The sequence below is a fragment of the Prionailurus bengalensis genome, chromosome B2 (assembly GCF_016509475.1).
Source record: "Prionailurus bengalensis isolate Pbe53 chromosome B2, Fcat_Pben_1.1_paternal_pri, whole genome shotgun sequence".
NCBI lineage: Eukaryota > Metazoa > Chordata > Mammalia > Carnivora > Felidae > Prionailurus > Prionailurus bengalensis.
Genome location: NC_057349.1, coordinates 79,780,201 through 79,807,673, shown reverse-complemented (window position 1 = coordinate 79,807,673; position 27,473 = coordinate 79,780,201). Strand labels below are relative to the sequence as shown.

The window sequence follows — 27,473 nt, the reverse complement described above, 5'->3', positions numbered from 1 at the left end:
GCATTTGTCATTTTGGAAATTGCTTTGGTCCGTTTTCCTTCTATTCACTGGACCAGAAAATACAGACCTTTACTAACATACTCACCGCATCTGATGATGAACTAATTTAGACTGGTCGAAATAATTGTTCGACAGGAACACAGGGCTTCAACCTCAGTTCAGAAAATCCCTGACATCTGACGTAGGAGGATTTATAGGTTTAGTGGAAATTGCTTTCTCCTGCTCTCCAGATTGCATACTGTGGGTTGATTTTTTTTTTTTTTTTGCATGAGTAAACATCTTTGTAATAATGAACAGACCAATAATGTCTTAAGAGACAAAAAGAACATCCTTTTCCTTTTTGGTGTTTCTTGAGAGAACCATTTGGATTTGGAAACCCATGTTGGCTGTCCAGAATATGAAAGTTGGCATCTTCCTGTTGTGGTGGGGATGGGTTTTGGCCACTGAAAGCAGAGTGCATTGGCGAAGAAGAGAAGTACACGAGATGTCTAAGAAGGGCAGGTGAGTGGACTTTTAGGGATAGAGCTAATGGTATTGTTCCAGAATCATTTCCATAATACTGTGTTTTATGTGGATGCCTTTCCCCACTTTTCCCTCTGTTCTCCTGCTTTCTATCTTTTAGGAAGTTAGAATTATGTTGTTTTTTAATGATGCTAGATTAGATATAGTGCTACCGTTGCATATTCTTAAATCTCTTATGAATTGTCCTGGGTGAAAGATAGACTCTGGGAAAAAAGAATATATGTATGTTTTTTAAAAAATTAAAGGCATTTATTTGATGTCTGCAACCTAGGTGGAAACAAGTCTGCAAATTCCATGGGACTTCTAATTAGTGAAAATGATTCTCTTAGTTCTAATTATTTCTGTTAGATTTGTGGGTCCTTTTTAACATCTTTTAAAAGAAAACAAGGCAGCTTTCTTCAAGCTGTCTGGCTGGATGGATCATTGGATCATCCCCTACCAGTAAGTGGAAAGGGTGCAAGGATGGACCTGCCTGCAGACCGGACCCTTGCTCGATGCCAACGGTATGTGCCCCCCTGGCTGAAGTGGTGTCCGAGCGCATCTTAGGCAGAAACAGACACCCTCTGACACTCGGCCTCTCAGGCAGCTCTGATGACGGTGCTGGTGATCAAGTGCACACTTGCACACCTGCTTGCCCGACATTTATCAGTAAAATAGCCCATTTGGAGAAAACCTAATCCAGCTCTCTTCACTGATGAGGAAATAGAGGCAGTAAGGGCATCTTGACTCTCAGTTTCTTTATCAGCATTGGGTCCAAATTAAGCTTCAGGTCTCCTTATCTCTGGATGTAAATACAAATAGAGGTCAGAAATATCAATTTATGTGAAAGGAAATCCAGCTTTCTAGCGTTCAGGGCTAATGAGAGAGCTGGGTATCTAGCTCCTCCATGTCCCCCTCCTGGGTCTTGAGAGCCTCCCTACCCCCCACAGGCTTCCAAACAGCCAGCTATGGCTCACAGCACTTGTTTCAGGATATTTTAGCAACATCGCAAAGCTAGGAGCTGAAATATCCGGGGATCGCGGTAAATCCTGGACACTGAGGGGGACTGCTGTGTACAAGCCATATGCCCTGGTTCTGTCAGAGTCAGGAGTTGCTTGGGCAGACAGTGGAATTTGTGGAGCGCTACAGCCATAGAGATTATCTGAACCAAATGTGCTCATGAGGATTAAAAGCAACAACAGCAACAAACCCTATTGGTTGTCGTCAAAAACTTCTCAGCCTCTCTCCTAAACCAGAGTCGGAGTGGCGACCAGTTGGTAAATACCAATGATGAAGAGAAGTCCCAGAGAGTGAAACAGATTTTCTTTAAAAAAAAATTTACTTAAAAGAACTTTCTTTTTTTATTATGAAAGTTATACATGACCATTATTTAACATTTTAAAAAATGGGAAAAAATGTTTTAGAAACACACAAAAACCACCCGTAATCCCTAAGCTCAGAAGTTTATGGGTGTTAATGTTAATATTTTTGTGCATTTTCTTTCAATCTTTTATTATTTTTTTTTTCTAAGCATGTCCTGGGTATTGACTAGTTTGGGATTACTCTATACGTCCAGTTTTGTAAACTCATTATATTTATATGGTTTTGTCTGCATGTTTACTTATTTAATGTCTACATAATTATCACTTGAGTGACTGCATTATAATGCAAAATGTACCACCATTTAAGTATTATAAATATTATACATGAATATCTTTGTATATAAGAATAGTTGTTTACATACATGTTTATTTTTAAGTGAGCTCTATCCTCAACATAGGGCTTGAACTCAAGACCCTGGGCTAGTCACATGCTCTACTGACTGAGCCAGCCAGATGCCCCTACATATGTGATTTTTTAATTAGAATAGACTCCTAGAAGTGGCACAAGAACCTTAAATCTCCAAATTTATTTGGCCGAACTGTTTTCCAGACTGGTGGACCCAATTTATATATCCACCAACCAGATTAAGTTTTAATGTGCCTAAATTTTTATTATTTTATTTATTAAAAAAATTTTTAATGTTTATTTTTGAGAGAGAGAGAGAGACAGTGCAGGCAGGGAAGGGGCAGAGAGAGAGGGAGATGCAGAATCCAAAGCAGGATCCAGGCTCTGAGCTGTCAGCACAGAGCCCAACGTGGGACTCGAACTCACGAACTGTGAGATAATGACCTGAGCCGAAGTCAGACACTTAACCGACTGAGCCACCCAGGTACCCATATGTAACCTAAATTTTTAAAGGGATCACTTAATTTCATCCAGAATCTAAACTCATAAGATGCTAGTAGTTTGTATCCAGGCTTTTTTTTGTAATTTATCCTAATGGAACGGGAACCAAGATGAACACACTCACAGAACAGGGTGAGGCAAGTGCGGTGTCTATGGTGCAAAATTGAAGGAGGCGCTTGCATGATCCTGAGAGTGCCTCCTTAGGTTTTTTTCTCACTTGCCTCACTGTAGTCTCCACCCTGGCAAATTATTCAAGTGTTTTTCCCCTCCGAGATCTCCGTGGGAGGCACATCCAGGTGGAGTTCCTTTCACAGATCCGTGCTTGGTAAACATCAGAATGTCAGGGCATTGAGCAATGTTTCCAGGATGAATCAATAGTTATTGTTTCTCTCTCCTCCCTGGAGGAATGGAGGCATAACCTGTCTACACCGCAGGCCCTGGGACAAATGCCAGCTCTTGCTCTGGGAGGGCAAACTGAGCTACCAGAAGCCGGAAGTACTGTTACTATACTTGCTTTGCTATGCTAAAGAATTCAAGTTGATTCTGAAGGTAAAGAGGGTCCGAGTTGCTTCAGCGGACTTCCATTTTTGGAGAGATCACACTGGTAGCAGTATGGTGGGAGGCCAGAAAGAGTGCTAGAGGGGAGACAGAGAAAGTAATCCAGAGTCTAGCCCAGGTGAGGGATGCTGAAAGCCGGGAGTAGGATATTTGTGGAAAGAACAGGACTAGGGGAGATGGATTTGAGAGCTTTAAGGGGCTAGAATTGTCAGAATTAGCTTGGGTGGAAGACTAGTAGGTATTTGGATTGTGTGACTGGGTAGAGGGTGGTGCCAGGGAAAGGAGACGGGAGGAGGGGCAGATTTGGGGGGAAAGAGGTGTTCTGTACGAGCATGTGGATGTGGATGTGCCTTCACAAGATGCTAAGAGATAGCTGTCCAGTTGGAGGCTATAGGTCCACAGCTCAGGAGGGAAATCAAGCTTGGGGATGTAGATTTAACAGGAGTCCTCACAGGAGGTGGTAGGTGAGGAAACCCAAAGACACCATGTTGCATGAAATAAGAATAGGAGCAAGGACAGAACCTTAGGGAAGAGCAACATTTAAGGAGAGGACAGAGGAAGGAACCTTGGTGAAGGACACTGGAAATGAGGGACCAAAGAAGTGGGCACATGATTGGAGTAGAGGGGTGTCAAAGAGGCCAAGACAGCCATTTATTCAAGAGTTGTCAGATGCTTGTTATGGGCCCAACACCACACTGGGCAATGAGTGCTTCATCGGTGACTAAATCGGACACAGGTTTTGCCCTCAAGAGGCTTATACACCAGAGAGGCATTCCGGCAAAGTGTTAAGTTTCCAGAAGGGGGGAGTTAACAATAGGGTCAGATCACACAAAAACACAGCAGCCAAGAGCCACTGACGACGTCAGAGAAGAGAAGAGCAGGGCGGTGGGTTGAAGAGCGGGGAGAAGATGGGGCGGGTAGAGGTAACTCATACAAGCAACTCAGCTGTGCCCAGAAAGGCTGCGACTGGTGAGGTTGACAGGCGAGAGCTTTCAGGCCAGAAGAGACCCAGTGGGTTCACGTGATGAAGCAAGGAAGCCAGGGGAAAGGTGGTGATGAGGCAAGAGCCATTTGCTCTCAAATCCCTGTCCTGACAAAGCACAAGCCACTTAATTACGAACTGGGTCTCTGATTGCCCAGAGTGTCTTGGAATTTGATTTTCTCCTGAGTAAGTGGTGTCCACTCTTCATCTTGTCCCCCAATTCTCCAGATGGTTTGCTCAAACTTTTGACTCTCTGTGCTCCTGGTTCTTGTCCAGTTATTACCTTTCGCTCAGTCTTAATTGTTTTCTGAGGCCTGTGCTCAGGCTGCTCCCATGCTCATGACGCCCTCCTTCCCTTTCCTCTCTCTCCTGCTCATTTCTTTTCCTGCTCCTATGCTTACCAGAGATGTCACTTTCTTGGAGGAGCCTTCCTGGCCCTCCTCCACCCCTGCCTCTCAGTCTCAACTGGGCGACTTACTTGGGAGTTTCCACAGCCCAGTCTGTACCATCTCAGAGGACTAATCTCTCAGCATTAGCACTTCCTCCTCATCTGCCTCGGCTTCTAGATGATGAGCTCCTTGAAGGCTGTGTTAGTCTGCTCAGGCTACCATAATGAATTACCACAGACTGGGTGGCTTAAACGATAGACAGTTATTTTCTCACAGGTCTGGAGGCTAGATGTCCATGGTCAAGGTGCCAGCAAATTCGGTTTCTAGTGAAAGCTCTCTTCCTGGCTTATAGACAGCCACCTTCTTGCTCTGTCCTTACATGGTCTTTCTTCTGTGTTTGCCAGCAGGGGCAGAGGGGGCATCTCTGGTGTCTTCCTCTTCTTGTAAGGATGTGAGTCCTATTGGATCACAGCCCCATTACTATGATCTTATTGAACTGTAATTACTTCCCTATAGGCCCTATCTCCAAATATATTCACACTGGGAGTTAGGGTTTTAACATATGGATGGGGGGGGGGTGGTCACAGTCCAGTTCATAACAAGGACTCCACTAGCACCTTTATCCTTGTCTCCCTAAGTTCAAGTACAATATCAGATACATGATAGATACTCAAGAAGTGTTAAGCATGAATAAATGAGTTCTGATTTTTGCTATTCCTGTACTTTATTCGCCCCACAAATATGTACTCGCTACATTATGCTTCGGGTACTGTGCCCAGGGCTTGGTGGAGGCAATGGTGGTCCCTTGAGATGCTGAGTTTAGTGGAGGTGACAGACATTTAATCAAATAATTTTTACAGACTGTCAGAATTTCAAGGACCTTAGAAATCCCTTCATTTTAAAGATGAGAAGAGAAAAGCCCCCCAGATGTACAATGCCTGTGGCAGGGTCATGAAAAATCCCTTCAGAATTCCACATTCCTCTTTTCTCCATGTCCAGTGCCCTCCTCTCACCATCATAAAGTGAGAACAGGACATTACATTGACAGATGTAAGGTTCAGGTTGAACTATATGAAAATGTTTTTCTAGGTCAAAACCAGTTGAATGTCACCCGTTTTATGTGGTTCAAACATTTTCTGGCTTAATCTTTATAGCAATCTTGTAAAGTTAGTATTATTTCCCCATTTTATGGAAAATTGAGGCACAGAAAGATCAAGTAACTTGCCCAAGGTTTACAGCTAGTTTGTGGCTACCCTGAGATTCACACTGAAGTCTGACTGGTGACAAATCTGAGCTCCTTCCCATATATAAGCTGCCTCACTTCAAACAAGTGATTGTGACTTATAATTACTATGACGTCAAGTCCCCTTGTGGGCCTTTACTACTCACTCTTCTAGGCCTGGTCCTGCTCCACTTCCAGGTGAGAGGGCGAGATCTGGGGTAAGTGGACAAGTTCACTTAGTCACTTCACTTATCAAAATGCATTGTAAGCTGGCTCCTTGACAAACATACCCTTTATTTGCATGCTTATTTTGGTCTTGGTTTTTTTATTTTTAAAATAGGTTTTTTTTTTTTTTTAATTTTTAGAGAGAGAAAGAGAGTGTGAAGTGCAGGGGAGAGGGACAGAGGGAGATAAGAGAGAATCTTAAATGGGCTCTACCTCAGCAAGGAGCCTGATGTGGAGCTCGATCCCACAACCCTGGGATCATAACCTGAACCAAAATCAAGAGTTGGACACTCAACCTACTGAGCCACCCAGGAACCCCTGGTTTTGTTTTTGTAAAATCTGATATATTTAATTAGTGATGGGAATTCCACTCAAAAGACGTTTATTGAGAGCCTAAAGTGTTCAAAGGCATGTAGGTACACGGTGGATAGTATATGATCAGTAAACAAAGTTTGCTTATAAAGGGGGTAGCATTGGAAATAGAGACAGATCTCTCCAAGGTCAAAAGTGGTATCTAGAAAGTAGCTGAAGAACTTTAATAAATGGGAAAAATACAACCTGAGAATTCTGATAAAGAGAATAGGTAGAAAATAAATCAAAGCTTTAAATTAAAAGAAAGCAATCCAGTGTCTTCAAATGGGAAGGCATAGGAAATTTATGTTGGGACGTATGTAGAAGATAAAAGAGATGATCTAGGTCAAGATTTTACCAGAGACGCAGGGTGACAAGCATGTTCTTGCTGTGCCCTGTCACTGAAGGTGATAGCAGCCCAGGCCTGTGTGCCAAGGACCTGCCAGGTTGGTGGGAACAGGAGTCCGTCATGGTGACAAGAAGAAGGCTTGATCAGATGACCTTGAGCTAGGACTCTGAGACAAGATCAGAAGGCAAATGAAATTGGGCTGGTCCACCCACACCAGACACAATCTCTGCTGTCTTTTGGTTCCAGGAAGCTCAGGTCTCCCACAGGTGTGCAGACCTTAGGTGTCCATGAGTATACACATCCTGTATTAGTCAGGGTTGTCCAGAGAAATAGAACCAGTAGGATGCATGTAATATGTATCTGTCTATCTGTATATATGGTATTACAAAGATATATTGTGTGATGTACTGAAATATATACGTATGTATGGAGGGAGAGGTGGGGAGGAGGATTTATTCCTTTGAAAGAATTGGGTCATGTGGTTGTGGGGGCTACCGAGTCTGAAACTTATGGGGCAGATAGCAGTCCAGAAATTCAGCGGCAGATGATGTTGCATCTTGAGTCTGTAGACAGTCTGGAGGCAGAATTCCCTCTTCCTCAGCGGACTCAGCATTTTCGCTTAAGGCCTTCATCTGATAGGATGAGACCCACCCACACCATGAAGAGCAACCTGCTTTGCTGAAAGTCTGCTGATGTAAATGTTAATCACATGTTTAAAAATACCTCACTGTAACATCCGGGCTTGTATTTAACCAAAAACTGGATACCATGGCCTAGCAAAGTTGACATATAAAATTACCCATCACAAATTCTTAGAGGTTGTGGTTTGAAAAGCAGATTATCGGTTACTTACCCAAAATTCCACTTAATAAGAAATCAAAAGAAATGAACTATTTATACCCAAGGAAAAATACAGAATACTTATTCACTACGTGGAAAAATGCACAGCCTCTATAGCAATTCAAGAAATGTAATATAAATAACATTAGGGTAACATCCTTATTAGATAAATAAAAGTTAAATGCACACGGACACACACACTCACATATACCCTGTGCTGGGGGGTCTGCGAGGAAGCCAAAACCATATTTGTGGGGCTCTGCCAGTGGACTGACCCTTTCCACATTGCCATCCACCCATAGGGCTAGAGCTATAAAGTGCCTTTAGTACCATAGGGATGATGCCTTCTGGAACAGACTTGAAAGGTCTCCAAGCTCCCCCATGACCCAATCCCTTATTTCGCAGCAGAGGAAACAGAAACTGATAGCAGAAACGTGTGGTGTTCTGTCAACAGCCAGAAAGGCTGGGGCTTGAGACCGTGTGCTGGCAGGTATCCTCCCTGCTAGGTCAATGCCTCAGAGAGCAATGTGTACAAAATATCATAGCAGGGTTCCTGGGTGGCTCAGTTGGGTAAACATCTGTCTTCGGCTCAGGTCATGATCTTCCGGGTCGTGGGTTCGAGCTCCATGTAGGGCTCTGTGCTGACGCTTGGAGCCCGGAGCCTGCTTCAGATTCTGTGTCTCCCTCTCTCTCTGCCCCTCCCCTGCTCATGCTCCGTCTCTCTCTGTCTCCCAAAAATAAATAAATGTTTAAAAACTTTTTTTACTTAAAAAAAAAAAAATATCCTAGCAGCCTTACTCACGGTGGGCACACTGGAAAGCAGCCCCGTGTTCAGTCTCAGGTAAGCAGCAGAGCAAACTTGGCTGGTCTGGCCCATGTCTCCTCCCCAACCTCCCTTCTACCTCCACACAGGCCTCCTTGCTGCTCCTGGGGCACACTGTGCAGCCCCACTTCATGACCTCTGTCCACTCTTTTCTGGCATCGGGAGCTTGCTTTCTCATCTTCTTCAGGCCTCTGCTTGATTGTCACTTTCAGGGAAATGTTTGCTGGCCATCCATGTAAAACAGCCAGCTAAGTGCCCACTCCCAAGCCCTTACCCTACTTACCATCATAGCTCTGAATTTATGTTCCCTTAAGGTAAGGTGGAACCCTGGCTGTGCCCGTGATGATTTCCTTTGAAGTTTTGGCTTGGGCAGGCACAGTTACAGGCAACCCCGATAATCCATCACCAAAGCCCCTCAGCTAGATGGGGCAGCGGTGGCAAGACTGGCTCCAAACAATAAGAAGGCTCGGCTTTGGGACTTGGAGCTGCCACATAGTCATTCCATGACTTTAGATAAGTCACTTGACATCCTCGAGTCTGTTTCTTCTGTCGAGTGGAGTCAATTATGTCTGTCACCTCAGGGTTATTGTAAGGACTGTGTGAGCCAAACTATGGGAAAGTGCTTCAGATGTTGTAAAGCTCAGGAAACCCCTGAAGACCCTGGGCCCCACCTATGCCATCTTGTCATGGGCACGGTTAAGAAGCTCCCGTGTAGACTGTCATTCTACCGGACCCCCTTAGGGCTCGTCTCTGCTTTGAGGACAGTTACGCTACGCACATCACCCAGTGACACTCCCCGGATCTGCCAAATGGAGGCCCCACTCAGGGAAAGGAGATCAGTTTAGGGTTTAGGATGTCTTGCTCTGTCTGAGCTCTCATTGGTTTCACGCCATTGACGTAGTGGGACACAGCAATGTTCCTAAGTTGTCTTTGTAATCAAAGTTCTAGCACATGGCCAGGAGACAACCTGGAGCTTAACTTCCGCAGTTTTCATGATACCCTTTGTTCTTTGTGACTATCAAGAAGCATTTTCCCACCTTCAGTTTTCTGGCCTGTCTCTTATTTTCCAGATTTTCTCTGCTGCATAATCCTTAAGTTTCCCAAGCTGTAATACATCTGGGTCTGTAGGCTTACGTTCCATTAAAAAAGCTAGAACAGTAAGTGGTTCTCAATATTGGCAGAGGAGGTTTGAAAGCTACTGATGGCTGGGTCCCACCTCTGGTGTGGGGTGTGGCTTGGGAAGTTTCAAGTTCCTCGGGTGACCCCAAAGTGCATTCATACTGAGATACCCTGAGTTAGATGATCTCATGCCAGCATTTTCACCGTGCTGGGCAGCAACTATTTCTTTTCACTGCTCCCTTCCCAATGCGAAGGCCAGTCTCTCTGATGGAGATTGGATTCTATTAGCAGACTCCCAGCCTGACCCTTACCGTTTGTTAACATTGCTGCCTACCCTCCAAGCAGTGTATTTCCCTCTGCTGACTCTTCTGGCTCAGAATACTTTAGGGAAAGCTCCTTGCCTTTAGCACCTTTCTTGAGTCTCACCTCGTTTAAGCTTTGGCCTCCTTGGCACATTTCTCGCAGGTCCATTCAACTCTTTAGGATACACCTTTAGGTTTACGTTTCTCCTTTTATATTTTGTACGTGTTTTTGTGAAATCTGATTTCTTCACACTGCCAGGAGCTGGGGCTACAGAGATGTATGAGAGAGATCCCACCCTGATATAGCTCACGGTGAAGTGTGTGAAGTGGTCAGAAGGCCCCTGGCCACACAGGCTGGTGCACATTCTAATAAGGCATGTGAAGAAGAGAAGTGTTGATTTGGGCGGGAAGGATGGAAACCTAGGAATTCTTCCAGGAAGAGTTAATACTTGATCTGGGAACACAAGGCATTGTCTAGGTAAGGAGTATGAAGAATGGAGGCAAGGAACTTCCAGACAGATGGGACAGCAGGAGCAAAGGCATAGAGGTGTAACCAGCAACTGTGGGGGACAGAAGTGGGGAGAGCTGAGGCAGAGAAAGAGCCTTTATGTATACGTGGCTATTACACATGCCACGAAAACAAGAGTGTTTCCATTAGCTAGTTGAAAGGATTCCTTCCTTGTCAAAATTAAGTTCTCTATCTTCTCAGAGGTGACCTCATCAGCAAAGTGAAGTATAACTTATCAGGTGCTCTGCTCTTAGCCAAATGAGGGAGACGTCCAGCAGACCCCTTGCTCATCATGGATTCCCAACCCTGCTCTACCTAACCTCTGAGAGAGTTCTGAGATGTGCTTTGGGAAAACACCATCCACACACGAGCTGACTAGGAACTATAAGAAGGAAATGTCAGGATGTACCCTAGGTCAGAACTTTTCATTCTGTCCAAAAGGATAGGATGAACATGGGTGTTCAAAAAATGTACAGCCCAAAACTTTACTGCCCCCAAAGCTGTTTCAAATGTTATCCTATATCATCATAACTTGGGACATGTCTGTGCTTTCTCCATAACTTCCCAGAGGCTCATTCAATAAATGTGTGGGCATCGATTTTGCGCTGAGTCCATGCTAGCTCTTATGTGAGGGAAAGATAAGCTTAGACCTTTTACATCTAACCCAAATTCCAGGCAATCAGAGCCAAATCTTCCAACAAGACACTGTATTGACCTTATTTCCAACCCTTGGAGCCAGACCCTCTGGATTTGACTCCTGGATCCATCACTTTAGCAAGTTACTCAGACCCTCTGTGTCTTAGTTTCCTCATGTATAAAATGGGAATAATGATAAAGCCTACATCAAGGTTATGAGGACTAACCCTAGATAATACATGTAATGTAAGTTAGCATAGTACCTGACAGATAGTGAGTACTCAAGCACTGTTGGTTATTCCTATTATTTTCTGTGTGTCATACTTCGTTTCAAGATTAATAATCAGGGGTGCCTGGCTGGCTCAGTCAGTAGAGTGTGTGACTGTTGATCTGGAGATTGTGAATTCAAGCCCCACATTGGATGTGGAGCCTTCTTTTAAAAAAATGAATAATCATACTTCTGGCTGGTAAAAAGATGCCAATGCCATGTAGAAGATTTCATGATATATTGCAACTTGAGTTTAAAAGCAAGTTACAGTATCTCCTCTTTTTCTCTCTTTCTCCTTTCAAAGGATGAGGGTATATACAGATGGCAAAGATTATTTCTTTCTTTTATTTGTTTATTATTCATTTTTGAGAAAAAGAGAGAGTGTAAGCAGTGGAAGGGCAGAGAGAGAGGGAGAGTTTCAAGTAGGTTCCACGCTGTCGACACAGAACCCAATGTGGGGCTCGAACTCATGAAACTGTGGGATCATGACCTGACCATGACCTCTCAAAATCAGGAGTCCAATACTTAACTGATGAGCCACCCAGGCGCCCTGGCAGAGATTATTTTTGAATGGTTTTTATATTCTCCTTTATTTTATAATTTTTAAAACATGGGCACATGAGGGAAAAAATGTTATTTAAAAATATTAAACATCAATGCAAAAGACTTTAAGAATCTTGTTTATCAGTCTTTTCTAGGCTAGAATCTAGGCTTCACGATGGGAAAGGCAGTGGCGTCTCAGAGCCCAGTTCTGTTTCAGGCTGGCCCAAAGCCAAAGAAAGAACTGGGTCGAGCTCAATTTCCATTCTGAGCCCTTCTTTCAGTTCCTCCTGCTTCCTTTTTCAGATGCCCATCTAGGGGGCCATTTCCTTCCTTCAATTAACATGCGTTGAGAGCCCACAGGAACCCAGCACTGTACAAGGTGCTAAAGATAAGACTCTGCCTTTGGTGGCCTGTGGTCTCATCCTGTCCCTGCCGACCATCACTTGTGATGGCCTGTAGCCCAAGGAGCAGCCCTCCCTCCAATCTTAGCTTTTCCCTATGCCTGGGACCCACTCTTGGGACCCACTCCTGCTGAGCTCCTGCCTCTGTTCCACTTTGCTACAGATGACATAATCCTTATGCATCAGTCCCGATGTGTGTGCATCATTCGAGTCCTGGCAGAAAACAGCAGTGCACTCAAAAGGGCTTAAACAATAATTGAACAAAGGGACTACTCGCAGAGCTGTGGCCAAGGTTCAGAGAACCAACCAGGACTAGGAACAGAAGGAAGCCATGACTACCCACAGGCCTGGAGGGGAAATAGTATTATTGGAAATTATTGAAGATACTGTGATTATCTGTAATTACAGAGCAACACAGACATTGCTAGTCCCTGGCATTGAAGCAGGAAGAGATTGAGGAACAAATGCCCTGCTCTGTCATCTCCTGCCAGTGCCCATGTGGCTGAATCCACAAGCCAGACGCCAAGGATGCCCAAGTGATACAGTCCACCTGGCAATGTGTTACTCTCTGTAGTAACGGTTTCGTGGTAGATTCAAGTAAAGAGTGGCATCAATTTCTGATCTGCCCAAGGGGGAGAGGTTTACCTTCTGGTAAACTGAGGGGGGAGAGGTTTTTAAGTCAGGTCTCCTCAGACCAGTCTAAGTAATTAATCCTCCAAATCCCTGCTCCTGTGAGTACTGGGAAAATGCTCAGCAAAAGGCTAAATTAATGCAGTGAAGCGTCATAGTTTTGTTTTTTTCGTTCATATTTTATTCTGACAATATTGGCAGTAGATCTGAAGGGTGAGGAGTACTTTGTTGATTTGAGTACCTAGACTGTCTCTAGCATGCCTTTGTTTTTAATGTTCATCGTACACAGAGACAGAAGCACACAAAGATGCCGGCAGACAAGGCAAGCATGGCCATCAACACATGCACACCATTCTAAAGATGTCTCTTCCTCACACGTCACCTGTGGTGATTTTCAGAAGCAGTCCCCACCCCTGGTCCATTTGCTGGAGGCAGAAGGTGGGGGACCAGAGGAAAGGAAAACTGGAAAGGAAAAATGGCGGGGCTCCTGGCTTCAGCTGGGTGAGAGAGAGGATGAGGGAGGCGACAGGGACCAGCTTTCCTCCTCTCGAAGTCCCTAGCTTCTTCCTCCCTTACATCCATAAGCAGCGTAGCTTGGTCCTGGTTCACTAGTTCAAATTCTTTCCCCGAAGTGTTTCCTTTGCTGTGAGCACATTAATTCCCTTACTTTGGAAGGAAACTTCCTTACCAGCTCAGTAACGACAGTGACTTCTTCCATTTGTGTACCTTTTAGAGTTTGAAGAGTACTTGCACGCACATTATCTCATTTATTCCTCACACCCCTTGTCAGGTCACTGAGCTTACCTTCTATCAGTTAAGGAAACTGAGTCTCAGGAAACAAGTTGCCTAAAGGCACCACGCAGACAGCGTCAGAGTGAAGGTCAGAGCCCTGTTTTTCTGTCTCCCCGCCACATTTTTTCTCCCCACAATGATGGAGGTTTCTTCAGGAAAGAAGATGGCAAAGGACTTAAAGGTGGACATAGTTAAAAAGGAGGAAACCACATATATTGAGAATAAGATGAGCCAGGGCAGTGGCTCTTAAAGTGTTGTCTCCAGATGAGGGACATCAGGGGCATCCGGGAGCTTCTTAGAGATGCAAATTCTTGAGCCTCAGCCCAGACGTACTGAATCAGAAACATCAGAAGAAAAGGGAGTTTCAGGAACCTAGGTTTGAAGAAACCCTCCAAGAGATACTGATGCATGCCACAGTTTGGGAACCACTGCATCCAGGGGAAAGGTGTGTGTGATGGCACCCTGAAGAGAACACATGACTGGTGTTAGCATAAGGAGGAGCAGGGAAGGTAGTCAGTTATTTCTGTGGATTCCAGAGATGGTGTTGATGGCTGGGTGAAGACTATTCAAGGACATTGAAGCATTGCCTATAATAGCAGAAAACTAGAAACAATTCAAATATCTACCAATTGAGGACGGTCATGTGAATTACAGTGCATCCATGTAATGGATGCTATGTAGTACAAAACAGAACAAGAGGCTTGGGATAATTAGATACGGAAAAAAATCCAAAGAATAGTTAAATAAAGAAAAAAAGAAAAAGTAGGAGAGTTTATATGTTAACTTTGGGTTTTAAAAAGGGGAGAACTGGGGCGCCTGGGTGGCTCAGTTGGTTAAGTGGCTGACTTCAGCTCAGGTCATGATCTCGCGGTCTGTGAGTTTGAGCCCCGCGTCGGCTCTGTGCTGACAGCTCAGAGCCTGGAGCCTGTTTCAGATTCTGTGTCTCCCTCTCTCTGACCCTCCCCCGTTCATGCTCTGTCTCTCTCTATCTCAAAAATAAACGTTAAAAAAAATTTTTTTTAATAAAAAAAATAAAAAGGGGAGAACTAAGGACATATATTTGTATTTACTTGTACCTACAAGAAACCTTGCAAAGAAACAAGAAATCATTCAGAGAGATACCTGGGGATGGGAGAAATGTGGTAGAGGCAGAGATGGGAGGGAAACTTTTCACTGCATTTCCGTTTCTAAAATTGTCCAACCCCGTAAATGCATTACCTATTTAGAAAACATAACAATAAATAAAAATGGCCCTAGGTGTAATCCAGCAGCAGAACAAGAAGCTGCCTCTGATGGAATAAGGATGGTGGACTTCCCAAGGGCAAATCCATCCTCTTTCCACAGAATGGGCCAACAGAAGCCAAGGGTACCAAGCTCTGCCCACACCCACTTCCTCTCCCCTCTAGCTCAAACCCTCCCGGAATGGCCATGGTGCTTTGGAGGGGGATAGACTTCTTAGTAAGGCCAGGACCAGCAGTTATCAGCATTAGCTACACATTAAAATCATCTGGGAAGCTTTTAAGAATACTAATTGCCAGGCCCCATTCCCAGAACACCCAAATCCAAAATTCTGAGGTGGGGCCTAGGCATTGGTGTTTTTAAAGCTCCTCAGTTATGATTCTAAACTACTGTCTTGGACCTTCTGGGTCAGTTCATTTCTCTAGAAAGCTGGAGAGAGGGAAAGAAGATATCCAATAGCTTAAAAGAAGAAATCATACATCTCATCGAACCTGTCAGGATCACATCTGAATGCAAGAAATTTTTTTATCTGCTTTGATTGGAATATGTGCTCAACCCATTTCTCCCCTCTTGGCAGTCCAATTCTGAAACGAAGTCCCGATATCACCAAGTCGCCACTGACAAAATCAGAGCAGCTTCTGAGGATAGACGACCACGATTTCAGCATGAGGCCTGGCTTTGGAGGTATGAGCCACAACTCGCCGTGGTTGTCTTCTCTTTTTGGGTCTGTTCACCTATGCCTGGGTATAAATCAAAGCAAGGGACCACGCAGCTTTGCTCTCCCCTGGTCAGGTCCATCTCTGTCATGCTTGGTGGCCAAGATGGAACCCACAGTGTCTTCTGAGCATCACCCCTGCCCAGCCCCACCGTGGGCCCTGCTAAACACATTCTCAGAAGGTGCCTGTTGGCCGATGGCGAGGGTAGGCTAGCTGAGCAGTCCTCAGGCCACTACTCCTGATAAGGAAGGCTTGGGATCAGTGAGGCCAGCAGCTGGCTGCGGGAAGGACAAGGGGAAGATGGGGCTGCTACATCCCAAAGCTGCCTCCTGAAAATACTCTGAAACCACAACCTTGGACTAAATTCATTCTCATCCGGGAGCTGGCAGATGGAACGAGGGGTGTGTATCTGAGGGCAGAGTGTGGTCTGCTGGATTTAATTAAATGAAAATAGCTTGAGAAAATGATGATCTAGAGCAGAGGGATGTCATGGCACTTTGAAGCTTAGCCTGCAGCTGCCAGATTTCAGCCTGCTCAGTGTCAAATAGGGTTTTCATCTACATGGGTTTCTTCCTGCAATAAAAAATTTATTTTAGAAACTGTCCCCATGTTTTTATTTCTTCTAGCCACCTCGACCCAAAGAATAAACAGATTCTAGAAGGGAGTCTTTATTTAATCTGTAACCTGCTGCTGTTAGATCCAAACCTACCTCAATCCATGATAATCTGAGTCTGCCCCATGCCTGCCCCCCATGCCTGAAAGCAGGGAGGAAAAGGGGCAGCAATCTTCTCCTTCTCTTTATGGAGAGTAAGATTTCATGGCTTAGAAATGCCAAAGGCCACCCTATTGCATCATGTTGCCCTTGGAAGCTACCCCATCCTGTGGCAAAGGTACAGATGTGTGGGCTTGGCCAATGACCTGAATGTGGCTTTGGTTCTGGGTGCCTATTAACCAGGTAGAGCCTTTCTCATGGCCAGAGGCACTGGCTTCCGTGACACAAGAGGCTGCAAAATCAGGAGGCAAATATAAAAAATAAAGTGGATAACCCCATGCTAAGGAGTAACTCCTTAGATTAGACTCAGCTTTGAGCTAGGTCTTCATTGTATCTTTAGATAAGTATGTGCAACCAAAGAAGAAAGCTTTATATTAACCTCATCATCTCAGAATCACCTGAATGATTCAGATAAAGAAAACTTAAAAAAAAATATTTACTTATTTTTGAGAGAGAGAGAGAGAGAGAAAGAGAGCACAAGTGGGGGCGGGGGAGAGAATGAGGGAGAGGGAGAGAGAATCCCAAGCAGGCTCTGCACTGTCAGCGTAGAGCCCAATATGGGGTTCAAACTCACAAACCACAAGATCATGACTCTAGCTGAAGTTAGACGCTTAACCAACTGAGCCACCCATATGCCCCAAAACTTCTTTTTTTTAAACCTTTGTTGGAATATTCCAGGGAGGCAGCCTATGACCCAACCCTTTGATTTCTGGCTTCATTTGAGCTTGAAATGTGGGGACACCAAACCTTCAAGTCTGACAGGAAACTGAGGAAACTGGGGCTCCAGGGAGGGGAAATGCTCCTATGCCTGTCTTTTCTATAGTGAAAATTCAAATAGAAAGAATAAATGCTCTTTCCATGCCCCATTTGCAGGTCCAGCCATTCCTGTGGGTGTGGATGTGCAGGTGGAGAGCTTGGACAGCATCTCAGAGGTCGACATGGTAAAGTGCTTCTTTTTCTAGGGCTGTAGCAGGTGGATTCACACAGGGCCTATGCTGGGCCAGGAGGTCCACACACCCGAATTCACTGGGTCTCACAACTCTCTGGCTACGGGAATGCCCACACTCATTTTATAGGTGGCTCAGGAAGGTTAAGACACTTGCCAAAAACCACCCAATTGGAACGAAGCAGAGGCAGGTGACAAAGCCGATCTCCCTCCCGTGCCTTTTGCCATCGGGATGGTTCTCTGGGCAAAGGCTCTCAAACATAAACCGTAGGGTCCGCGGTTGAAGCTGCCAGATATCCCACAACTGTAGATCCTATATCTGGCTGCGGAAATGCAGATGAATTGCTGAAAAGTGTCCCTTTTTTTCCTTTTTAATGAGTTTAGGTGGAAAAATAGAATGTTCTACAACTCCTCGACTTACAGGACTTTTTACAGCCTTAGCTTAGTTTGGGTTCTCCAAAAAGCAGACTTGAGAGAAGCATTCTAGCACAAGTTGAGAGGTGATCCCAGGAAAATCGAGAAGAGAGTGGGGGGAGGTGAGATGAGGGTGGGGAGGAAGCACATAGACCTGAGCCTCAAGCCAGTTACTACTGGGAATCTCAGTCCCACTGGAGGTACTCCAGGAGTCAACAGAGAACACGCCTCACGGTTATCCCAGCTGAGGGGCCAAGGAGCTGGGGTGCTTAGCTGGTACTGCCCAGCCCCCCGCTCGCCCCAGTACGTTGAGGGTCACAAGCGCTGACAGTAGCACCTTGTCAGTGTGGAGGCACTTGGCAGGGGATGGGGTGGGTCTCAGGGACACGGGTTCTGCTAGCGGTGTCTTGCTGTGTCCCTCCCCTGCAGTCCCCCTCCTACTGTAGCAAACCCCGGGGACTGGAAGCAAGACCTCTACTCTGCTGTTGCATTCTCAGCCGCTGACGGCTCCACGGGGTGCACAGTGTCCTGCTGACACCCGGTGGGTTCAGTGTGTGGGGTTCTCCTCTCTGCCCTTCCCCTCCAGGACTTCACGATGACCCTCTACCTGAGGCACTACTGGAAGGACGAAAGGCTGTCCTTTCCGAGCACCAACAACCTCAGCATGACGTTTGACGGCCGTCTGGTGAAGAAGATCTGGGTCCCCGACATGTTTTTCGTGCACTCCAAGCGCTCCTTCATCCACGACACCACCACAGACAATGTCATGTTGCGGGTCCAGCCCGATGGGAAAGTGCTCTACAGTCTCCGGTAAGGCCCTCCCAGCCCTCAGGCTGTGCCTCTTCCTGTAGGTCCTTTTACACCTGAAGCCTGGGCAGAAAGGCAAATCATTTGACCACTCACACCTGCAGTTTTGCTTTTTTGGCTTTGAATAGCTAGCTGCTGCTTCTTTTTTTAGAAAATGTTTTTTTCTATTTATTTTGAGAGAGAGAGAGAGAGAGAGCACGCAAGCAGGGCAGGGGCAGAGAGAGAGATCGAGAGAGAGAGAGAGAGAGAGAGAGAAAGAGAATCCCAAGCAGGCTCTGCGTTGTCAGGGAAGAGTCCTATGCGAGGCTTGAACCCATGAACCATGAGATCATGACCTGAGCCCAAATCAAGAGTCAGACGCGTAACCAAATGAGCCACGCAGGTGCCCCTCATTAATATTATTCCTGATACATTGTATACAAATATTGGACATTGATAAAATCGACAAATGAACAGAAAAAATGGAATTTATCAACAAGAGAATAATATATGCTCCTATGATTTCTTTTAGGAAACAATATCACATGAATTTTTATTTCACAGGTTTATATTGATAGAGGCCATTGCTTTGTTAATATGCTTCAATGTGATAGAATTTACAGAGATAGACACCCTGTTGGCCTCACCCTGACGCTGGAGTTAAACATAAAAACCAGAGTACTCCAATGACTTTATTATACGCAGGCTACTTACCTAAGTCTTGACACCTTGCTTATCAATTATAAGGAGGCAGTTACATGGGAAGGAAACAGAGGCCTTTTCTGTTTGATCATTTTGCACTTGTATTTTGCAGCCTCTGAAAATTTGGATTTTGTCTTTTGGCTTGCAGGGTAACAGTGACTGCAATGTGCAACATGGACTTCAGCCGATTTCCCCTGGACACGCAAACGTGCTCACTTGAAATTGAAAGTTGTGAGTAGACTGTCCTGGACATTGGCACACAAACCGCGAGTAATCGCAAACACCGAGAACTGTCAGTAGCACGAACAGCATGTGCTCCTCCTTCCTGGCTGTGCTTTTCAAGTGATTTTTCAATTATTTATGTATCTTTTTAAAAGTTTATTTGTTTATTGTACGTGTGTGTGTGTGAGAGAGAGAGAGAGAGAGAGAGGAAATGTGAGTGGGGGAGGGGCAGAGAGAGAAGGAGAGAGAAGTGCAGAGCCCGACTCAGGGCTTAATCTCACGAATTGTGAGATCAGGACTTGAGCCAAAATCGAGAGTCGGGTGCCCAACTGACTGAGCTACCCACATGCTCCTCAAATGACTTTTTAAGATATTAAACCTAAGTCCAGAGTCGTTTTGAAAATCAGGCATAAGTTTGAAACTAAAACCTTCTGTTCCCATAATGGTTTTAAACTTGGTTCTATGGAACCTGAGCTGGGGAGGGCGGTAGAGGGCTCAGCAAATGCGGGTCTCCTTCTGTAGCTGTTTCTACACACCGTCCATCCCGAGAGCTCATTTTTGACCTGTTTAATTGTTCCTCTGAATGAGATTTCTGTGGAAGAAAAGATTTCTGGACAAAAACAAGTTTGGCAACAATCGTCGGAGGGAACTGCCCAGGCGAGCGCACGTCGTGCTTGAGACTCTCAGGCACAACTGAGGGGCATCGGGACACTTGCACACAAAGTCCTGGACAGGTTCAAAGCCAGGCCCCAGGAAGGGCAAGGCTGAGGCAGCATCAAGGACTAACCGCTTGCATTTCCAGCACTCTACACAACTGCTCTGTTTTTCAGTCTTTGCCCAAACGCTTCCTCTGGTGGGTGCAGTCTGGACTCCCCCATAACTCCAGCTGCTCTGCTCCAACCGAACACCTGCCCACTGGCCCTTCCTGGCTGGTGGCCAAGCCTAAGTGAGGAATCTCTTTGGCCCAGGACACCTTTGTAAGCCTCCTGCACTGTGGCAATGGTTCAGGGGTGCCCTGGCTCCAGTCATCTGGGGCTGAGGAGGACAGGGATGTTGACCCCCCCACATAGCAGGGGCCAGATAGACAGCTCCATAGGGCACTGAATGTGGGAAAAGGGAATAATAAATCCTAGGACCAAGGAAATCACTACTCACTGCACAGTGACTTGCCACCTGCTGTCATGTAATCCTCACCAGATCCTGTGAGAAGGTTACTATTATCTCTGTTATGGGTAGGAGGGGTGTAACTTGCCTGAGGACATAGTGCTAAGATGGACTAAACTCACTGACTCCAGAACCTTGTTTTCCCTACCACACCCAGGCGGCTCCGTCAGGAATGTAGCTTTTTCCAGGTTGCATCAGTCAGGGTACCACAGAGAAGCAGAGTATCAGAGATACGTAGTAAGAGATATTTAGTGTCAAGGAATTGGCTTACTCGAGCCTGGGGGTTAGCTTGGCAAGTCTGACACGTGCAGGACAGGCTGTCAGGAAGGGTGGCTGGGAACCCTCGGGTGGGACCTGATCCTGCCCGTGGAGGCAGGAAAGGCAGAATTTCTTCTTCTTGGGGAAACCTCAGGTCTGATCTTAAGGCTTTTCTTTTGATTGGATCAGGCCAACTCAGATTATCCTGGATCATCTCCTTTACTTAAAGTGAACTGGTGGTAGGTGTCACACCCACAAAGCATCTTCCGAGCAACACCTAGATTTGTGTTTGATTGAATAACGGTACTGTAGCCTAACCAAGTGGAGGGGATACATGACACCAACTATCACGCAGGTCAAGGGTAAGAAATAGAAGAAAATAGAGGAATGAAATAGGGCGTCAGGGAGCTCCGGCAAGAACTGTCTAACACATGAGCAGACTGGACCGGCAACTGTGAGGTTTTACCTCAGCTCTGTCCAGGCCGCAGGTAGGTTTGTTCAACCGGAGTAAGATGTGGGCTCACCTAAAGTGGGATCACCAGAGGGAGTGATCCTTATGGAGAATCACTTGGATTTTTCCCTGGGTAGGAAGAGCAAGAGGAGGCCTGCAGAAAAGGGACTTGTGTCCTGCTGCCATCACTTTGTGGCTCCTTTCCTGCTAGAATGCACCCCTTATTACCTGAGAGTATTGCAATAGGTTCACCATCAATGGATGCATTCCTACACTTTGAAAGGAGGAAAGAAAGGGCTAAATTAGCCTGGGCTTGTAAGGCTGAACCGTATGCGATACTGCAGCCATTTATCCATTTCTGATCTACAAGCATAGCAACTTCATTTTTTCTTTTAATATTCGTCTGAGAGACAGAGAGAGGGAGCCGAAGTCTGATGCTTACCCGCCTGAGCCATCCAGGCGCCCCACAACTTCATTTGTTTTAACCTAATAAATGGCAGGCTGAATTGTGAAGTGAGCACTTTTGCAGGCATTATGAGCATTTAGGCTTGACAGCTTTGCTCTGATGACTTCTGGAAGACTGGGGAGAATTAATGTGGATTTTGTTTTGCTTTGTTTAGACCGTGGTTTGTTTATTCAGACTCTCTTACTACAATCCCAGTCGTCCGTGTGGGAGGTCTGGAGCTGCTGCCACGGAGCCCCACAGGCAGGCCTGTCCTCCCACGGCCGCTGGCCGTGCCTGATGCTGTCTCCCATCCTTTCAGATGCCTATACAGAGGATGACCTCATGCTGTACTGGAAAAAAGGCAACGACTCCTTGAAGACAGATGAGCGGATCTCACTCTCACAGTTCCTCATCCAAGAATTCCACACCACCACTAAGCTGGCCTTCTATAGCAGCACAGGTGGGGGTGGGGTGGGGGGCAGGGAGTGGGGGCTTGGCTGTCAAGCGAGCAGAGCTTGTGTGCTTGGATTTGAAGCCAAAGGTGGAAATCCCTAAATCAGCATGGCAAACACTGGGGAAGGTGATTTTCAGATACCACCAAAGCATTGGAAGTGATAACCTAGGAAATATTAGTAAAGACTCAAACAGAAGCTATGGGAGGAGGTTTGTTCGAGCCAATTACTTTGCCAGTTTAGCAGCTGGCATCTCACCCCTGATAGGATCTCCAGGGCCCCTTCCTTTATAGACAACAAACAGTTCAATTTTAGGTCTGTTGATTTCCATTCTCTCTGCTCCATTCAACCAATTCTCTCTCTCTCTTTTTCCGCCCCATCCCCACCCCCCAAACAGTCCTCTCTTAGCCATACTGCTTGCATAGGTCCTCCTTAAGACCTTGTGAGCCTCAGTGCTCAGGTCGGGGTGGCCTCACCCCCTCTGGTTGCCTGAGGGCTTGCTCTGTGGTCTTCCTCTGGGCAGCTGAGGGGAACAGCTTTCTCCAACCTTTGTCTCTGTCTTGACTAATCATCTTTCAGGATGATCTTGTTCAAATCTTTATGAAGCTTCTATTGCCAAAAACATCGCATGACTGCACAAAGAAGTGCAACCTTTTAAGTCTTTATAATCTGCAACAGAGGCACTGTTTTATTTCCAACACATGGCAATGCGGCACATCTCATCTTCTGTATACATCACTCAGGAGTCTTGATTTTTCAGGGGATCTCCACTTCACCTTAGCATTCTAACATTTCCTCTTGTCTTAGTCTGCTCGGGCTGCTATAACAAAATTCCATAGACTGGGTGGCTTCTAAACAACAGAGATTTACTTCTCATAGTTCTAGAGGCTGGGAAGTCCAAGATCAAGATGCTGGCGGATTCAGTGTCTGATGTCTATAAACTTCCTAGTTTACAGACAGCCACCTTCTCCCTGTGTCCTCATATGGGGGAAGGCACAAGGGAATGATCTGGGGTCTCTTTTATAAGGGCACTAATCCCACTAATGATGTAATCACCTCCAAAGGCCCCACCTCCAAATACCATCACACAGAGGATTAGGTTTCAACATACAAATCTGGCGGGGACCCATTCAGTCCATAGCACCTCTACACTCGCTTTCTGGGACTGTTTTACAATGATCACTATTGCATTATAATTGTCTAGGATACCAAGTTTTCAAGTTAATGTCGCCAAGTCTCCATTTTATTTTCAGTCCTCGTCGTCTCCCATTTATCCTGCCTTCTCCTTTTCCTTCCTCTTTCTCCTGTTCGTTAGAACTCCTCCATTCATATTTTTTCCTTGTAGAGAACACGAGGGGAGAGCTAAAGCACAGCTGAGCCTGTGACCTTTCACTGTTCTGAAATGTAATGTTATGGTTAGCTGGGTATTTTAACTTTGAAACATTTTCCTCTATAAAGAAATCCAAAGGGGCTTGTTTAAATAAATGTTTCCCAAGCTTTATTGTGCGTATAAATCATGTGGGGAGTATTGTTGAAAAGAGATTCTGATTCAATAGATCTGGTGTGGGGCTGAGAGTCTGCATTTCCAAGTAATCAAGTGACAGTGACTTTGCTGGGCTCTGTCCCAAAGGATGAGTAATAAGCCTTAAATGGCCGTCTCAAGGGGCTCCATTTATGTAGAAGACAGGGGCCAAGGATTTCTTGAGAGGGACTCACCCATGTGGTTCAGGTTATCATATAATCACTCTATTCCATGTTTTTTTTCTCCCTCCCAATTTATAAAGGTATAGCAAGGTTCCAGGGAAGTGTCTAAGGCATTTACGATTCCCCAGATAAAATGTGTTGTGTGAAGTTGCTGAGTGGCTATGGTGTGTGCTATCTTTTCCTCCTGTGTCCCCCAGGCTGGTACAACCGTCTGTACATTAACTTCACTTTGCGACGCCACATCTTCTTCTTCTTGCTCCAAACTTACTTTCCTGCCACCCTGATGGTCATGCTGTCCTGGGTGTCCTTCTGGATCGACCGCAGAGCTGTGCCCGCCAGAGTCCCTTTAGGTAAGGAACATCTCAAGTGCACGTTCCAGGCATCTGAAAATACAAGCCATTTCTTCCAGATAAAAACAATTCATTTCAAATTGATTGTAAACCCCTGTTAGCATTGTAACTTGGGAAAACCGGGTTATTGATTCACAAGTAAAATGCCATTCTTAAGAACCTATGTGGCAAAAGAACTGTTTCCAGGTCCCCACAAGTACTAATGTAAATAACCCACCTTCAGTCTTCTTAGAACCATGTTCTGGGGTCAGTGGTCCCGGTGTGTGGGTGCTTTCTCTGCTCACCTGCATAAGAAATCATGTTCTCTAACAGGGCTTCTCAAAAGGTGGCCCAAGGGATCTTTGCAACGGAATCCCTGGGGGGATCTGTTAACAGTGAAGAATCCTGGGGCACCTGGGTGACTCAGTCTGTTAAATGTCCGACTTCGGCTCGGGTCATGACCTCACAGTTGGTGGGTTTGAGTCCCCGCCTTATCGTTATCGTAGGGCTCTGTGCTGACAGCTCAGAGCCTGGAGCCTACTTCGGTTTCTGTGTCTCCCTTTCTCTCTGCCCCTCCTCCACTTGCACTCGCTCTCTCTCTCTCTCTCTCAAAAATAAATAAACATTAAAAAAAATTTTTAAAAACAAAATAAAACAAACAATGAAGAATCCTGGGTCCCTTCCACATGTATAGCATCAGAATCTCTGGGAAAGGACTAGGAACCTACATTTTGAACAGTCTCCTGGTAATTCTTATATATACTCAGGTCTGAAAATCCCTATTGTGTAAGCATTTCATGGATAGGTACTTGCTATCAACTCTCTTCCCCACTTTTAAATATTTCACCCACTCAGTCACACACATCCCCATTGTTCAGATGATTCAGAGGCTTCAAGGGAGAGGGTGACCCCTCCCCTCAGATTTTAGTGACAGTGGAGTTGGCCCTTAAGGTGACCCCAGTCCCCTGTGACTTGGTGTTTGCCAAGCAAACATTCTGAGCTTAATTTGAAATCCCAGGCAAATACCATTGACAAATGCCCTGTCCTTTAACAGTTGCTCTATCGCTTGAATAGTTACTGTGCTAAATAAACAAACATTCTAGTTTTCAAAATCTAATCCCCATTAAATGAGGTTAACATCATTCTTGGCAAAATTGACCTCTGAGTCCTCAGGTCAACATTGCTGAACGGGCAGCCGGGTCCAGCACGGGGGTGGGTGCCATAATTGCCCTGATGGCTGATTATACGGGCCCAGGACTGCAAGACCAGCAACAAGGACACAAATACTAAAATATAACTTGTGCTCTTGTTTCCCTTTTGGAGAAAGAGTTACAAGAAACACATATGTACCTGCTCATATATATAAACTCTGTTTTAAACAATTGAATGGAAATTCACATCTTGCTGCCCAAATGTCTGGGGCGGGCGCTCTTCAGAAGGACAAAGTGATACGTTTGCTCTAATGAATATGTTCGTATATGGAGTGAGGAAAGGGTGAGCAGGGGGCGGTGGAGGAGTAAGAGAAGCTTCATAAAAGCTACATCTTGAAAGATGAGTAGGGGGCAGGGACAGAGAAGCAGGGATGGAGATATTCTAGGCCCAAGGAGCAGAAAGGACAAAGAACAGAGGTGTGAAGCCACCCAGTGTGTTTGGTGAAAGACAAACACGGGCTTTTTTCTCGCTCTGTGTGCAGGTATCACCACCGTGCTGACCATGTCCACCATCATCACGGGCGTGAACGCCTCCATGCCCCGCGTGTCCTACATCAAGGCGGTGGACATCTACCTCTGGGTCAGCTTTGTGTTCGTGTTCCTCTCGGTGCTGGAGTATGCAGCTGTCAACTACCTGACCACGGTGCAGGAGCGGAAGGAGCGGAAGCTCCGGGAGAAGGTGACCTTACCATAAGTAAAGAAAGTGCTCAGGGATAGAGTCTGGTCCGGCTATGGACTGTGAGAAGGTCAGACCTTCTCTGTAGAAGTGGGTAGTGACATCCCATCCTCAACCTTCTCCACCGATTGGTGTGGAGATCAAACAAAATAATATGTTAACACAGTGCTAATTTTACCCTGGGCTACATATTTCAGTCACTCAAAAATTTATTTAGCACCTACCATACACCAGGAGCTAAGCCAAGTTAACTAAGACATAGGCCCTTTAATCTTGGTGGTGTTCAGTGTTTAGTGCTAAAAATCGATGACAATTCAACACTGTGAAACAATTATTTGTGAACACAGAGGTGTGATAAAAAACCTTCCAGGGAGGTACATCCTCCATTCTGGGAACTTTCCTTTCATATGTGATCTTGTGCATCTCCCGTCATTTTCCCGATCATCTTCCCTCTCGCCTGGCTTTCCTTTCTTCCCCCTGTCCGCGGTCCCATGGTTATCTCCTCCAGAAAACCAGAACTAAATAAGAGTGAAGTTTCTCCACAATGCTACACCTTTCAATCCCCACCTCATCACATCACACACACATAAAATTACCAGAAAACATTTTTATCAGGGCTTACATCCGTTTATGATCTCATGGAGAACAGGGCAATTATCTGATCATGAACATTCTCATCGGTCTCTGATGCAACGTGATGTTTCCTAAGAGTTGCTTTGTAGACTTCAAACAAAAACGGATACCTGCTCTTTTAGAACGACTACAGTGTCACCACCATTATTTTCCCACGCCCTGCCCCTAACTGGGAATAAAAGAAACTAGAAACGGCAACCCCGTCCACTATTGCAGTTTCTTGTGAAGGGCTTCCGAGAGATGAAGCTGAGCTGGCATCCCAGTGTGTGTTTGCTGTGTTCGCAGCTTCCCTGCACCTGTGGAATACCCCAGCCACGCGGGGTCATGCTGGATGGCAGCTACAGTGACGGGGAGGTTAACGACCTGGGCAACTACACGCCGGAGAATGGAGAGAAGCCGGACAAGATGATGGTGCAGCTGACCTTGGCCTCAGAGAGGAGCTCCCCCCAGAGGAAAAGTCAGAGAAGCAGCTATGTGAGCATGAGGATCGACACACATGCCATTGATAAATACTCCAGGATAATTTTTCCAGCAGCATATATTTTATTCAATTTAATATACTGGTCTATTTTCTCATAAACGCCTGTAACTCTATACATTTCACATTCTTCTGTATGTACCACAGAAATACCTGTACGATGAGAGTAATTTAAGGTTATGATGAAATTAAAGTTCCCACTACCCA

At 45.6% G+C, this 27,473-nt stretch overlaps 1 protein-coding gene across 1 annotated transcript; it reads left to right on the top strand.

The window, feature by feature from the left end:
- Window positions 1-27,473, top strand: GABRR1 (gamma-aminobutyric acid type A receptor subunit rho1). Its single transcript, XM_043591927.1, has 9 exons — window positions 1-501; window positions 15,485-15,591; window positions 17,269-17,336; window positions 18,342-18,565; window positions 19,392-19,474; window positions 22,103-22,243; window positions 24,137-24,289; window positions 25,962-26,158; window positions 27,074-27,473. Exons 1-9 carry the CDS (start codon window positions 380-382, stop codon window positions 27,365-27,367), a joined length of 1,389 nt encoding a protein of 462 aa, XP_043447862.1. The 5' UTR covers window positions 1-379; the 3' UTR covers window positions 27,368-27,473.

Coding starts and splice junctions, on each gene's coding strand:
- GABRR1 (XM_043591927.1), top strand. CDS start 380: ATGTTGGCTGTCCAGAATATGAAAGTTGGCATCTTCCTGTTGTGGTGG. Junction 18,566..19,391: donor AAAGTGCTCTACAGTCTCCG/GTAAGGCCCTCC, acceptor TTTGGCTTGCAG/GGTAACAGTGACTGCAATGT. Junction 22,244..24,136: donor GGCCTTCTATAGCAGCACAG/GTGGGGGTGGGG, acceptor TGTGTCCCCCAG/GCTGGTACAACCGTCTGTAC.